The following is a 14,632-nucleotide window of genomic DNA, read 5'->3' as shown; positions in this document are numbered from 1 at the left end:
TCCAAGTTTATCGAGCGAGTAGTTTGGTTAGAGAAGTACAACTCCATTTTCCTCTAGAATAAATTGGTGTGGGAGCATTGAAACGTTATACAGTCTACTATACACTCTCAAAGCAGCGTGACGTCATTTACGCGACTGTCAGTCTGTATAACAAGGCTCGTAATGTATCTGCTGCTTGACACAGGCCTGTTGTATTGATCTGATCTCAGCCTCTGGCATCGATTCGCCGGCCTGTTGTCGGAAAGGCTCCTGCTGTCGCCCGCCTAATCGCTGGCAGTGGTGTCTTCTTCTTCCACAGCAGCTTGGGTTGCTAACATTACGTCTCCAGTTTTGTGACTAAAGCGGGAATACAATTGATCAATGTCCGGGGAGATGGAAGAAACGAGGACGGCGGAGGAACAGCAGGTAAAGTATAATGACGAGCTGCACATTTAACTTGTTTTCCGGCGTCGGTAGCGCGTCGAAGCTCTCCAATTAGCAGGCGGCTAGCAGCATGCTAGTTAGCCAGCAGCTGGTCTTGGTTAGTGTCATCAACGATGCTACCGTGGAGCGGTTAGCTAGTTAGCTGTCATCGGTTGTTGGTCCATTAAGTCAAACCACCAGCTAGTAAAATGCGGGAGCAGCTACGACTTTGGTTTGATAGATTTGCTGATATTGGCTAATCCCTAGGCTAAAATGCTATGTCAAATGACAAAGTAAACGCTAGTGGAAACACTAGTTGGATTTCCTCCTCGTGGCTAGACCGTTTATAATGCAGAATATGAATTTCTCAGCTAATCACCAAAGTTGCTTGCACCCCCAAAGAAATGTAACTTCGTTTTCTTCTTGACGACAGGTACATTGATCATTTTTAATTCTCCACAGGAAATGGAGGACAAAGTAATTAGTCCGGAGAAAGCAGAGGAGGCCAAACTGAAGGCCAGGTATCCTAACCTTGGAGCCAAGCCAGGAGGCTCAGACCTGCTCAGGAAAAGGCTTCAGAAGGGGGTGAGTTTCCAACAAAGTGTATATCCTCATGTAAATAATGTAAGTGGTGTGGGAGTCTATATTTATTTTGTTGTATTTGTCCAGCAAAAATATTTTGACTCCGGAGACTACAACATGGCCAAGGCAAAAATGAAGAATAAACAGTTGCCATCAGCCCCAACAGAGAAGACTGAAATCACTGGGGGGCACATCCCAACACCTCAGGACCTGCCTCAAAGAAAGACATCAATTGTGGCCAGCAAACTGGCTGGTTGACAGTTTTTCACGTGTCGTGTTTTGTTACCATTCCAGCCCCCACTTCAGATCTACCTGATGTTTGTGTTTATGTTTCACTTTTGTGCTTATTCTCCAAGGACATGTTATGTACTAAGCCAAATACTTCAAAAAATGGCAACTGTCGGTGAGTTATGTACTCAAATAGCACATGAAAATGTAAGTCAAGATATTAAGATAATGGAAATGTGACTGTTTTGTGGAATCGACCTTACCTGAACATGTTTAGATTTGAAAGTAAGCTAAAATGCTAGTGTGTTTTCTTCACTATATGTGCCTCCTTACAGTTGCCATCATATGACTAAAGAGCATGTTCATCAATATGAACATAATCTGCTTCTTCCATGTTAATCATAAATACTTGACTTCAGGCAAAAAAGTCATTTTTGCTACTGATTTGTGTGAAGTAGGTTTGAGTGTTCATGCACTCACTTATGAGTACAACTGTTAAAATAGTGAACAAGTGAAGTAGTCCTGCTTATCCTTCTTATCCTTGTTTGTGACACTATTTGAATCTGTATTGAAGATTAGATCACACATGTACCTTTGTAGCCAGTTGTGTTTTAATTCATTTTAGTGACATTGTTTTGCCAAGTTTTTCTGCTGGTTTCCATCTCATCTTGACCTCTGTAATGCTCAAGATGAGGTAATGAACTGTTGATCCTCTTGAGCAATATTTGCTCCCTCAGTGAGAATCTTGACTGAAATGTTTATCACTGTCTGACTGGAATCACTTAGGAAGAAACTCCTTTGACATGTCTGGAGTGTGCATGTGCAGTCACACTGTGCCATTTGTTTTGTAAATAAAATAGTTTTGCATAATACCTTAGGTACAGCTATTGAGTTGTGTTGTCTGTTTTCAAACAAATGTACCTACATCAACAGAAGTCTGTTATGTTTTAGCAGTACAACATACAAATACAATAAGTATGTATTCATAAAGAAGTAGAAACAAACTGAGTTCACAATTTTATTTTTAAGATTGTCAGATAACTTGAAGTGTAATGAATGTATATTTAGGTATTAGCCAACATTATTCCTGTTTTTTTTTCATATTAACTAAATATTCACTGTCCCACAGTTCATTTTCGTAAGCCACCTACTCATTGAACTATAACCAACTAGAAGGAAAATACGTTTTATTTCCATCCTCTAACGATGCATCTCAAACCGCTGACTACGTGTGGGTGTGGTTTTTCCACTGTTGCCGGTGATGCTCCGTCTCGCCCGTCTTCTCCTGCTCCACCTGGGCCGAGGTGTCACGCGCGTGTCAGCCACTGGGAGGCACGAGAGCAAAACGTGTCGGTGCACGCGCCTGAGTGAGGCAGCTGTAGCCTCTTCCTCCCGTCGGAGAACGGGCAGAAGCGAGGAGCTCAGAGAAGTTCATGGTCCGGTAGAGAGTGAAATGTTTGATCCCAGCGTCTGCGGGCAGAGAACGCTTGTGGGGACTTTCTGAGCGACATGGCGGCTTCTGAACTTTACTGCAAGGTGAGCGTTTTAAGGCACCCAGCTCATTCTTAACGGGGGAAGTAACGGTGTACGCCAACATTCAGGTTTACATATATGTTTGACTTTAGTTAGTTACTTTCTGTAAATGTCTGTTCCACATGAAAATACCCGCTATTCATCCATTTATGAGTCCTGCTGTTTAGTGAGGACATTTTCTGTCTAGTTTTGTAAATGAGGTAAGTGCAGGTTGAATGGTCCTGACCCCCCCACCCCCCCTGTCCATCAGTATGCCCGTGTATGGCTCCCAGATGCAGCAGAGGTGTGGAAGTCGGCCGAGCTTATGAAAGACTACGCTGCTGGTGACCAAACGCTGTCCCTGCGGCTGGACGATGGCACGGTGAGGCTGGGAAATGACACACACACACACACACACACACACTTCTCTGACAGTGTCATAAATCCCTCTGAGTGCTGTGAGATTTCTCAATGTTTGGTAAATGCACACACATGTAGTCAAACCTCACGTGGCCTGTAGGACCTGGTGGATTCAGAGTAGCTGAGTAAGAATGAAGCTGAAAGTTGTTGACTTGGCCTTGTAGCCGCCTGCAGCTGTGACGTCTAGTTTGGGCATGCACCGTGCTTCAGGTATGGAAATAAGGTAAAAGCATTATCATGAGGGAACCTGAACCAGCCGAGCACACGACTGGCTCATAGCTTCAACATGAGTGTGTTTATTCACCTTTTCACAAACTATTGCGACGTTTTTTTGCTGAAATAAACACGATCTGTTCGCTGACGTCTTGTTTTTATAGGAAGTGCAATACAAGCTGGACCCCAGAGCCAGCAACCTGCCACCGCTGAGGAATCCCAACATCCTGGTGGCGGAGAATGACCTCACTGCCCTCAGCTACCTCAACGAGCCAGCAGTGCTGCACAACCTTAAAGTGCGCTTCGTGGACTCCAAGATGATCTACACGTACTGTGGTAATGAGCGTCATCTCCAGCGACTCACCCCGTCGCCGTAGACTTTGGAGCGCGGTCACTCTCGCCTAATCTGACGCACATTCACTGATTGTAGAGGCAGCTCTTAAAGGAGCACTCACCATAATGTGTTTGTGTACATTTTTAAAGGAATTATCCTGGTCGCCATCAACCCCTATGAGAGTCTGCCTATTTATGAAAGTGAGATCATCAGTGCCTACAGTGGGCAGAACATGGGCGACATGGACCCCCATATCTTTGCAGTAGCAGAGGAAGCCTACAAACAAATGGCCAGGTTCGAAAGTTTTATATTGGAGACATTCAAAGCTGTGTTTGAAGGAGGTGCTTTTTGCTTTAGCTGGCGTTGTATCTTATTTTAATGCAGAGATGGAAGGAACCAGTCTGTCATAGTGAGCGGTGAGTCTGGAGCTGGCAAAACTGTCTCTGCGAAGTACGCTATGCGTTACTTTGCCACAGTCAGCAGCTCCTCGGGTGAGACCAATGTTGAGGAAAGGGTCCTTGCTTCCAACCCCATCATGGAGGTAACACTCATCCCTACTGCAAAGTAAAGGATTGTTCTCAGACATTAGAACAAATAGAGGTGGCTGACACTGTACATTTGTGTCCATTAGGCCTTTGGAAATGCCAAGACGACGAGGAACGACAACAGCAGTCGCTTTGGGAAGTACATCGAGATCGGGTTTGACAACAGGCATTGCATTATTGGGGCTAACATGAGGACGTACTTACTGGAAAAGTCCAGAGTTGTGTTTCAGGTAAGTCCCATTACTGTGGGTAAGAAACAACAAATTGCCTTTACAGTAGCTTGAACTGCCTGGAAATTGCCTCACAAACATGACAACATATTGAGTTTTATTAAGCAATTGACAACTGCTTTTAAAGACACAGACTGGTGGATTTCTGTTCTAGCCATGGTTTATAGTTACTGTTTTACATCCCTTTTCATTGCTCAAAGGCCCACAGAGAAAGGAACTATCATATCTTCTACCAGCTCTGCGCCTCTTCAGATTTACCAGAGTTTAAATCCTTCAAATTAGGTACAGTATGCAAGCCGGTGGTTTTCGTTTTGCACAAATGAGAAAGTCTATTCATATTAGTACCTACTTTTATGTGCATGATGTTTGAAGGTTGTGCAGATGACTTCCACTTCACCAACCAGGGTCAAAGTCCAGTCATAGATGGAGTTAATGATGCTAAAGAGTTGCACAAAACCAGAAAAGCTTTTTCTCTTTTGGGTGAGTTATGTTGCCTTTTTAATGCAGTTCATTTGTTAAAAGTGTTCTTTGGACATGCTTCTTTGTGAATTGCCCTTTTATTGCCCTCGTCTATTATTATTTTTAGGAATTGGGGAAAAGGAACAAATGGAAATGTACCAAATTCTGGCTGCTATTCTCCATCTTAGCAACGTGGAAGTTCAGGATCAGTCAGGAGACAGAAGCAGCATTTTGGTACGTAATGAATTACACTGAACGCAGCATTATAACCTGAAATTGTGTCTAAGGGTGTCTTTCTAAGAACAATTCTGTTCCCTTGTGTGAATTTGCAGCCCGATAATGTCCCCCTCGTCATATTTTGTGAGTTAGTGGGTGTGCCCCGGGAAGAAATGGCTCATTGGTTTTGCCACAGGAAGCTCAAGACGACCACAGAAACCTACGTCAAGCCCGTCTCAAAAATGAATGCAGTCAATGGCCGAGATGCCCTGGCCAAACACATCTATGCCAGGCTTTTCAGCTGGATTGTGAGCAGTATTAATAGTGTCCTAAAATCTGGAGGAAAACAACACTCTTTCATTGGCGTGCTGGATATTTATGGGTGTGTATTTGTGTGTGTTGCACTACTAGTACTTCGTAAGTTACTGGTACAGCTGTTAGCAGGACATGTTCATCTATTTGTGTCAGGTTTGAAACATTTGACGTCAACAGCTTTGAACAGTTCTGCATCAATTATGCTAATGAGAAGCTGCAGCAACAGTTCAACCTGGTATGTGTGTTTTCCACAACACAAATGCAGTCTTCAAAATGCAGAGAAAATGGACTCTTAACCATTTCCCCCTGCAGCATGTGTTCAAACTGGAGCAGGAGGAGTACATGAAGGAGGAGATCCCATGGACACTGATCGACTTCTATGACAACCAACCATGCATAAACCTCATTGAGGCTAAGCTGGGCATCCTGGACCTTCTGGATGAGGAATGCAAAGTAAAAAAAAAACAAACACTTTTTTTGTCCACTAAAAGTTTGCTTTCCTTTGCCACACTGTGTTTAAGGTTTATGAATAAGGCAGTGACTAACTGATGTGTCAGCTTTTCCTTTTTCCGTAGATGCCTAAAGGCTCTGATGACACATGGGCCCAGAAACTGTACAACACCCTCTTAAAGCAGAATGCTCACTTTGATAAACCCAGGTTATCCAACAGAGCTTTCATCATCCACCACTTTGCCGACAAGGTATTACAATGACCAGTAAAACATGTTCCATGTATTTATCTGCAGGTTTCATCTGCTTCTGTTTTTCCCACAGTCCAAAAAGGAGTTGGCATTATGTGCCCTTCACCACAGATGTTGTATGTTTTTGTATTAGGCCTAAGCATTTTTTTTCTGACTCTGAATGAACTTTACTCCTTTAGTGGAACAACAGTGTAAGCGGGTCTTTTGTGCCTAGGTGGAGTACCAGTGTGAGGGCTTCCTGGAGAAAAACAAGGACACAGTCAACGAGGAGCAGATAAATGTGCTGAAAAACAGCAAGGTGAAGTAATTAGTCGGCTGTGGATTAGCACTTACTGCACAAAAACATCTGGATTAGTCAGTCTTTGTCGTCAAATATAGAAGTAGTTTCAGTGGAGTTTTGTGTCGGTACCTCTTAGCTGCCCAGGAGCAAACATTGATATGTTTTTGTGTTGTAAGTCTCAGACTCAGCCCCTGGTATTGTTAAAGCATAACTATTGGAGGAAATAGTCTTTTTTAGTTTAAACACTGCCATCTGCTGTTCAATACCAACTCATATTTGGTAGATTGATGTCTATAAAACCCTTTCAGTTTAACTTGCTGCTGAAGCTGTTTGAAGATGATGAGAAGGCAACAAACCCTAACAAGTTTTCCGGCATCACTGGAAGGTCCGGTCAGAATATGAGGGACATTAAGAAGACTGTTGGACTGCAGGTGAGACCACCACAACACGCAAAAGGCACATGGTCACAAATGCAGCCATGTTTTATATTTCTCTGCCTTATAGTGAATATGTTAGTGGTAAATATGTTTTTACAATTCATGTACTTCCATATTTTCTTCTTAAGGATTTTGTTTTGTGTTTTTCTCAGTTTCGCCAGTCTCTACATCTGCTAATGGATACACTAAATGCTACCACTCCACACTACGTCCGCTGCATCAAACCAAATGACAATAAAACACCATTCACGTATGTGTTAGTTAATTAATTTAAATTTAATATTCATACATTACATACGTTTTTTTGTGCTGTCGCAACATGGCAATTTCCCCATCGCGTGGCATAAAGGTTTTTCTATTCTATTCTGTAAATATATATATCTGTACCAGGCACAAATAAGAAGGCCCTACAAAAACACAATGTAACATGTGTTTCTTGTCTTTTCTAAAGCTTGGACCCTATAAGGGCAGTGCAACAGCTTAGAGCCTGTGGCATCCTCGAAACAATTCGGATCTCAGCAGCGGGCTTCCCAACTAGGTACTGTATCAACAGCTGATACAGAACATGGGGCAAATGTAAGCACTTATGCACTAACAAACATGTGACCACTTTTCTTGATTTTTATGGGTTTTGCAGGTGGACCTATCAGGAATTCTTCAACCGTTACCGGGTCCTAATGAGGCACAAAGAGGTGCTTCCTGATAGAAGACAAACCTGCAAAAATCTCCTGGAAAAACTCATGAAGGTAAGATTGAGTTGAAAGCATTACCATTTTTGTTCATCTTGCACAACACTGATTTATTAATATATACCAAATGCATAGACTTACTCTTTAATATATGTTTTTACCTAGAGCTCGGATAAGTATCAGTTTGGCAAAAGCAAGATTTTCTTCAGGGCTGGTCAGGTGGCGTACCTGGAGAAGCTGCGTTCGGACAAGCTGCGCACGGCCTGTGTCCACATCCAGAAGACCATCCGCTGCTGGCTGGCCCGCAAGAAGTACCTCAGGATGAGGGAATCCGCCGTCACCATCCAGAGACACGTGCGAGGCCACCAGGCACGCTGGTATGTGGACAGGAGGCAACAGCAGAATGAGGAGGCTGCAGAAGTAGCTTCTTAATGGTTCCTCCTCCTCCTTCTGAAAGTTATGCCAAGTTCCTGCGAAGAACCAGAGCAGCTGTTGTTATTCAGCGCAACGTGCGCATGTGGTCGGCGAGGAGACGCTACCAGCAGCAGCGCACGGCCGCTATCAACATCCAGTGCTTCCTGAGGGCCTACATGGCTAGAAAGACGTTTAATAAGGTAACGTAAAGGTTTCCTTTACTGGAAACCGGACTGATGCCAAATGTAGTCAAAAACACGTCCGCCTCATCTTCAGCAACATCCTCAACATTCTGCGTTTGACTTGGGCAGTTGATGTTTGAGAAGAAGTCCGTGGTGATCCAGAAGTGGGTGAAGCGCTGGCTGACCCGCATGCATTACAGGCGCTCCGTGGCAGCGGTTGTCCTGCTGCAGAGCTGTGTTCGCCGCATGCGGGCCAAGAAGGAATTAAAGAAGCTTAAAGTGGAGGCGCGCTCCGTGGAGCACTTCAAGAAGCTCAACGTCGGCATGGAGAACAAGATAATGCAGCTGCAGCACAAGATAGACGAGCAGGTGCGTGTTGTGAGCATTCTGAGGTTCAGTTTGAGCTGCAGTTAGATAGTTGTTTACTCTGGCACCGACCATAAACAGTGCAGAACCAAGCGCTGGGGCAGTGGGAGAGTTCAGATCACATGTCTGGCATGTGTGCATCTCCCCCCTGCAGCAAAAGCAGAACAGAGAGCTCAGTGAAAGGCTGGGTGTTGTGGAGAAGACCCAGTCGATGGAGAGGGAGAAACACAGCAAGGAGGTTGAAAGTCTAAGGAAATCAGAGCAGGAGGCCAGAACCAGAGCAGAGACGCTTCCCTCGCTGCTGGAGCAACTCTCCTTCCTTCAGCATGAACTGGAAAACACCCGCAGAGAGAAAGAAGACCTGGAGCAGCGGGCAAATACGTACAAGGATGAGATTCAACAGGTCGGTCTACTCCAGTCACCTTTAGTTCTCTCTCTAAAATATATGGAATTTTAATAGTTGGGACTGATAGTGATGCATTTAATTTCATTTTATAACCCAAACCTCTAAATCGTTACTTCTTGGACTTCTTCTGTTTAACTTCTCCTTCATTAAGTAAGTTAATGTTGCCTCCTCTGTCTAACAGGTGGTAGAAGATCTGAATATGAAGAACGCCTTGTTGAAAACAGAGAAAGATGAACTGAACACTGTAATCCTGGACCAAGCAAACCAGTTAAGAGGTACAGAGCAGTTGATTTCAGGCTTTTACAGGGCATGTTGCTAATGTTGACTAACCCCAGAATAAATGTATAAAACTGTTTTGTTTTAGAGATTAAAACCAACACTGAAAACACAAAAGAGCTGGAAAAGGAGTTGAGTGAAGAACGCACTCGCTACCAAGGCCTGCTGAGCGAGCACCTGGACCTGGAGGAGCGGCACAAAGACCTGAAGCAGGAGATGAGTCTCAGCATAGTGAGATAATATAAGTCTTAAGTGATTTGGCAACATCATCTGGTACCATTATGAACAATAGAATTAACTGAGGTGCTGTTCAAACTAGAAGTGAGCTGCCAAGGTCCAGTTTTAGCAGCACATTGATTCACTGCTTAAAGACATTCTACTCATTCTGTCTCTAATGTGTTTCCTTATGTCTTTCTGATACTGAACCAGAGTTTAAGCAAATCTGGTCACAAGAGAACAGACTCCAGCTTCAGCAGCTCATCTGAGTTCAGTCAAAGCTCAAGCTCTGCTAAAGGAGACGACGGTTCAGCACGAACTGAGGTAATAGAAATGTACAGTGGAATCTTTTAGACATGATCCTTATCTTAATAGATTGGTTGTTGTTCATGTATGAAAATATACAGGAAGCATTTTATTAGTGCTACACAGGCAAAAAATAGAGGAAACCATTGATTCTAAATTCTGGGAACTGGGCTGTTTTTTTCTGTGTTTATCCATTTATGTGTAATCCTATTAGTGCAGCATTCTAGTTGGTTTGTTGAGAGCTTCATCCAGCAATGCTGTGTTTGCTCAGGATGAGACTGAGTCCACAATGGACCTGCCTGTTCTACTGAAACTTCAAAGAAGAGTGAAAGAGCTTGAGCAGGAGAAACGGTCACTACAGCAGCAGCTGGACAACAGAGAAGAATCCCAACAAGAAAAGGAAAAAGTACTCTATGTACTAAAATGCTATCATAGTTTATCCAGAAGGCTGAAGGGTGTTGTATTAGTAAACTTCATATATTTTTTTAACCTGTAGCTGAATTAAATTGATAATTATTTTGTGTCAAAAGGAGGCAGAAGAGCAAAGAACTGTTGGCAGAGCAGAACTGGATTTGGAAACACTGAAGGTATGAGATCAAGTCCTCCAGCATCCAAATAAAAAAACTGTTGTGAATAATGAATAATTGAAGGTTAAGCTCTACATGAGAGATACAGATACGTAAACGGGTTATGTTTCTCTAAACTAATCAAGCGACAAGAGCTGGAGTCTGATAACAAGAGGTTAAAACAGGACCTTGACGAACTGCGAAGGTCTCTGACGAACGAGAAGAATGAGTTGCTACCTCCCAGCCCCGGCTCTCTGCCCTACAACGCCCTGCTGGAACAGCTCAACTCCTCCAACGAGGAGCTGGAGATCCGCAAGGAGGAAGTGCTACTCCTCCGGGCGCACATGGTTCGCCAAGAGGCCCTCAAGCACAAGGTCAGATTGACTGTGATGTGTAGTATTTAAACCTTGATGAGGTAACGTGACAGATATTTATTTATCTGGCGTGAACTCCAGGATTCTCCTCTGGGAGGAAGTGTGACTTTGGAGCTTGGTGAACTTCCCCCAGTTTCCCATGGTGACAGGTAAGACTCCCACTCTGCGTCTTTTGTGCTTTTATTTTGAAAACGTCAGAAATGAATAAGTATGTATTATCTGTAAGACATAGTGACCTTTGCTAAGGTTTCCACATCATTTCTCTTCAGATCTCCTGACATCCATACCTTGAATGAAGATGGCGAGCTGTGGCTCGCATATGAAGGGTTGAAGGAGACCAACAGGTAACGAGGGAGTCTTGTGCCCTTGGTTTGTGAGCGTATATGATGAGGGTCACTATCACCATCACTGCATTCTCCAGGATTCTAGAGAGCCAGATGAAGGAGCAGGAGCGTGTTCACGATGAGAGGTACAGGAAGCTGCTCGAGGAGGTGAACAAGCTAAAGGAGGAAAAGGACCAGCAGCAGAAGCTCTTGACTCAGAGCCTCCAGTTACCTGAGGACGTTCAAATTGAGGCGAGGCTGGAGCACGAGATCACACGTCTCACAAGCGAGAACTTGGTGAGTCTGCTTCACGCCTCGACTGCCAGACCCAACTTTGCCTTCTATCATTTACTCACATTTTGCAAAACATCTTCAAAGGTTTCCGCTGATATGGCAGCATGTGTTACTGTGATTTGATTTGTTTCCCCCCATGCTAATATAATATACTCAAATGCTAAGGACCTCATGGAGCAGCAAGAAAAACAAGACAAAACAATACGCAAACTGAAGAAACAGCTTAAATTTTACATGCAAAAAGTTGAAGATGTTGAAGGTAATGCCATGACTCTGACGACTCATACAATCTTAATATGAGCACATCATTCAAGTTGTTATCTTTGCCATGTTTAGCAGCCACCCAGCCAAAGGATAACGCCCCTACGATGAACACTCCTGCCAGAGCAGTAAACATAACTCGCAAGGAGAAAGAGTACCAGGGCATGTTGGAGTACAAACAGGGAGACGAAGAGCGCTTACTGAAGAGTCTGGTTGTGGGTATGTTCACCCTGCTTGGGGTTACGCACACCGGGAGAAGGACTCTTGTGGTCTAAAGTGTGTTTCCCCCTCAGATCTGAAGCCTCGCGGTGTAGCCGTGAGCTTCATTCCTGGACTTCCTGCCTACATCATCTTCATGTGCCTGCGGTACGCGGACAAAGTGAACAATGACCAGAGGGTTAGCTCTCTGCTCAATTCCACCATCACCAACATCAAAAGGGTCATTAAGGTGCAGCATCCAACCTTGGTCTGTATCCATGAAGTCACTGATGCGTTTATCTAGCCTGATGCATCTTTAAACTGATTTGACAGAGAAGAGGAGATGACTTTGAGGTGGTGTCTTTCTGGCTGGCCAACACATGTCGTCTATTGCACTGTTTGAAGCAGTACAGTGGAGAAGAGGTAAGAGGTTGCCTTATTGTCACAGCGATGCTTAGTGAACCGGGTGTGTTTCTGAATTCGCCCTGGATGTCTTTACTACAGGCCTTCATGACACACAACACGCCTAAGCAGAATGAGCACTGCCTGGCCAACTTTGAGCTGACCGCGTATCAGCAGGTCTTCTCCGACCTAGCCATTCAAATCTATCGGCAGCTCATCAAATGCGTGGACGACATCCTGCAGCCCATGATAGGTGACGAGACACGATCTCACTATAAATTGCTGTGCAGACGTGGGAGCGTAACCGTGGCCGCCTGTGCTGTGTGCAGTGGTGAGCATGCTGGAGCACGAGGCGATCCAGGGCGTTCTGGGCTCCAAGCCCACAGGTCTGAGGAAGAGGAGCACCAGCTTCTCACAGGACTCGGCGGCCACGGTGGAGACGCTCCTGCAGCGACTCAGCCTCTTCCACAGCACCATGAGTCAGCACGGGATGGACTCGGACCTCATCAAGCAGGTGGTCCATCAGCTGTTCTACGTCATATGTGCAGTCACCCTCAACCACCTGCTGCTGCGCAAGGACATGTGTTCCTGGAGTAAAGGCCTGCAGATCAGGTACAGCGACGAGCATGCGTGGTTCACATCAACCCAGCAGCACACAAGAGCCTGTTTGTTGTAACACTGGTACCTCGGTGGGGGCCCTTGATTTTCCCCTGGCATCAGGTACAATGTGTGGCAGTTGGAGGAGTGGCTGACGGAGAGGGAGCTGGTGGACTGTGGTGCCAAGGAGACGCTGGAGCCTCTTGTTCAGGCTGCACAGCTCCTGCAGATCAAGAAGAAGACGGAGGCAGATGCCCAAGCGATCTGCAACATGTGCACCGCTCTCACCACGGCTCAGGTCCAGCATCAGTAAACGTCCACACATCTAAACCTGTTGCTCTTTTCTTCTCCTAGTGTATTACTGCTCCTCTGTTCCCCTTGCAGATCGTCAAAGTGCTGACCTTGTACACGCCAGTGATTGAATTTGAAGAGCGAGTGTCAAACACTTTCATCACATCTATTAAAGTGAGTAGCTGGAATGTTTTGCTTCTTTTAATAGGTTGTGATACTAAATGCAGCTTATTTACGATATCTGTTTGTACTTTAGAATCTTTTGAAAGGCAGAGTCGAGTCGTGTACGTTGATGATGGATGCCAAGAAGATTTTCTCGGTCAGCCTTCCCTTTACACCTTCCACTGTGGCTCTGGACTCCATTCAGATCCCTGCTAGCCTGAATCTGAGCTTCCTCACCCGCATCTAGATCAGAGACCTCTGACACCAATGCTTTACCATAGTAAAAAACACTTTTCCGTCTAAATGTGTACCTGTCTATGTAATAGTGTTTCAGCCAAAGAATGTCTTTTAACGGTTTAGTCAGTGCATGTATAAATACTGTTTTGTTAGTTCAAAGGTTTATTTGTTATCTAATGATAATGCTATTTTTGTCAAAATAATGAAATTTAATATTTCACAATTTCAAAGATAAGGTTCTTCAGCCAGACACTTATTTAATCCTGGTGATGTCTTGAGCGCAGTTTGTTGGGCATGTTTAAAAACAGCATCATCGGTTAAAACCCTGTGTTTAAATCATTCTAAGTAATCTTAGTTTTATTGGTTTCGCTTGTGTTTACTGTACTGCCGCTCAACATGTTATAATGTAATGTATAATAAAACATGAGTTTGTAATTTTCTGCAGACAACCTCTAAAGTACATGCACCTGTTTGAAAGCATACCTACTGTTTTGGACTTTATATTTGATTATTTTGAAACATTTGAAAGTCTAATTTAAAATGAAACATTCTATGGATCTCATTCAAACTTTTATTATATCTCAAAAATGCTTTTGTACTTGAAAGTGGCCTAAAAAAATCAATGATTAACGTCAGTCTGTCTATTGTGTTTCCTGATAAAGCCGCTATTCCCAGTGTTTTCTCAGCACGTGCACTGATAATGTGAGTCAAGTTGGTATACGGTGGGGGAATATTTACTTCTTTTTCAACCATTTGCATTTTAACCACTTGTGCTAAGGCGATGTGTGAAAAGCGTCCACATGCGGTGCACAGGCTGAGATCCGCATCCGGTAGCTTTGTCGTCCGAATCCTTGAGCGAGCGAACACACCCACTCTGTCAAGCCGCTGTCACAAGACGGAGGGGCGGAGTCAATCAGGCGGCGTCTGGAGCACCAGGTGAGCGACCAGTCGCACAGGAAGAGGCAAGGAGCAGCTGACAAGGATTTTCAGAGTAAACGTTTAGTAAAGACAGAAGTATTTACATAATAGGCATTTTTGGTCCTAGACGATCTTTGAGACCACTAAAAATGCATCGTCATGCTCTGATAGAGCACTATTGAAACAAAAATGTCAATCGGTTGAATGAAACAAAGACCGTACGTAGACAACTAATTTGCATGCTTTTAAAATTAAATACTTTGAAAATTGCAACCGGAAA

General features: G+C 44.1%; 2 protein-coding genes across 4 annotated transcripts; both read left to right on the top strand.

The window, feature by feature from the left end:
- The first annotated feature begins 151 nt into the window (after positions 1-151).
- On the top strand, positions 152-2,089 carry arpp19b (cAMP-regulated phosphoprotein 19b). Its single transcript, XM_029154246.3, has 3 exons — positions 152-405; positions 865-987; positions 1,072-2,089. Exons 1-3 carry the CDS (start codon positions 361-363, stop codon positions 1,240-1,242), a joined length of 339 nt encoding a protein of 112 aa, XP_029010079.1. The 5' UTR covers positions 152-360; the 3' UTR covers positions 1,243-2,089.
- Positions 2,090-2,569: 480 nt separating this feature from the next.
- Positions 2,570-14,069, top strand: LOC114857572 (unconventional myosin-Va-like). 3 transcript variants are annotated; one of them, XM_029154173.3, is made up of 40 exons: positions 2,570-2,748; positions 2,996-3,106; positions 3,522-3,693; positions 3,841-3,985; positions 4,076-4,232; positions 4,323-4,466; positions 4,667-4,748; positions 4,839-4,946; positions 5,053-5,159; positions 5,258-5,523; positions 5,610-5,691; positions 5,769-5,909; positions 6,032-6,157; positions 6,372-6,455; positions 6,746-6,868; positions 7,027-7,124; positions 7,326-7,412; positions 7,512-7,620; positions 7,729-7,940; positions 8,021-8,177; positions 8,289-8,528; positions 8,680-8,928; positions 9,113-9,206; positions 9,296-9,438; positions 9,637-9,747; positions 10,001-10,135; positions 10,260-10,316; positions 10,442-10,669; positions 10,751-10,818; positions 10,939-11,013; positions 11,091-11,289; positions 11,452-11,545; positions 11,626-11,766; positions 11,841-11,995; positions 12,079-12,168; positions 12,250-12,400; positions 12,477-12,759; positions 12,868-13,042; positions 13,129-13,209; positions 13,292-14,069. In XM_029154173.3, exons 1-40 carry the CDS (start codon positions 2,722-2,724, stop codon positions 13,442-13,444), a joined length of 5,460 nt encoding a protein of 1,819 aa, XP_029010006.1. In that variant the 5' UTR covers positions 2,570-2,721; the 3' UTR covers positions 13,445-14,069. The 3 variants fall into 3 exon arrangements, with proteins under 3 accessions (XP_029010006.1, XP_029010005.1, XP_055365830.1); XM_029154172.3 differs by having other exon boundaries at positions 2,571-2,748; positions 11,623-11,766; XM_055509855.1 differs by having other exon boundaries at positions 2,597-2,748; positions 3,018-3,106; positions 11,623-11,766.
- Positions 14,070-14,632: the final 563 nt, after the last annotated feature.

The sequence above is a fragment of the Betta splendens genome, chromosome 6 (genome assembly GCF_900634795.4).
Source record: "Betta splendens chromosome 6, fBetSpl5.4, whole genome shotgun sequence".
In the NCBI taxonomy this organism is placed as follows: domain Eukaryota; kingdom Metazoa; phylum Chordata; class Actinopteri; order Anabantiformes; family Osphronemidae; genus Betta; species Betta splendens.
Note: the sequence above shows the minus strand (reverse complement) of the source record. Positions and strands in the feature narration are given on the sequence as shown.

Bases quoted from the DNA above. Each gene is read 5' to 3' on its own strand.
- arpp19b (XM_029154246.3), top strand. From the start codon at position 361: ATGTCCGGGGAGATGGAAGAAACGAGGACGGCGGAGGAACAGCAG. The intron at 406-864 runs GTAAAGTATAAT...AATTCTCCACAG, and splicing joins GGACGGCGGAGGAACAGCAG to GAAATGGAGGACAAAGTAAT. The intron at 988-1,071 runs GTGAGTTTCCAA...GTATTTGTCCAG, and splicing joins GGAAAAGGCTTCAGAAGGGG to CAAAAATATTTTGACTCCGG.
- LOC114857572 (XM_029154172.3), top strand. From the start codon at position 2,722: ATGGCGGCTTCTGAACTTTACTGCAAG. The intron at 3,694-3,840 runs GTAATGAGCGTC...ACATTTTTAAAG, and splicing joins GATGATCTACACGTACTGTG to GAATTATCCTGGTCGCCATC. The intron at 9,439-9,636 runs GTGAGATAATAT...ATACTGAACCAG, and splicing joins AGGAGATGAGTCTCAGCATA to AGTTTAAGCAAATCTGGTCA.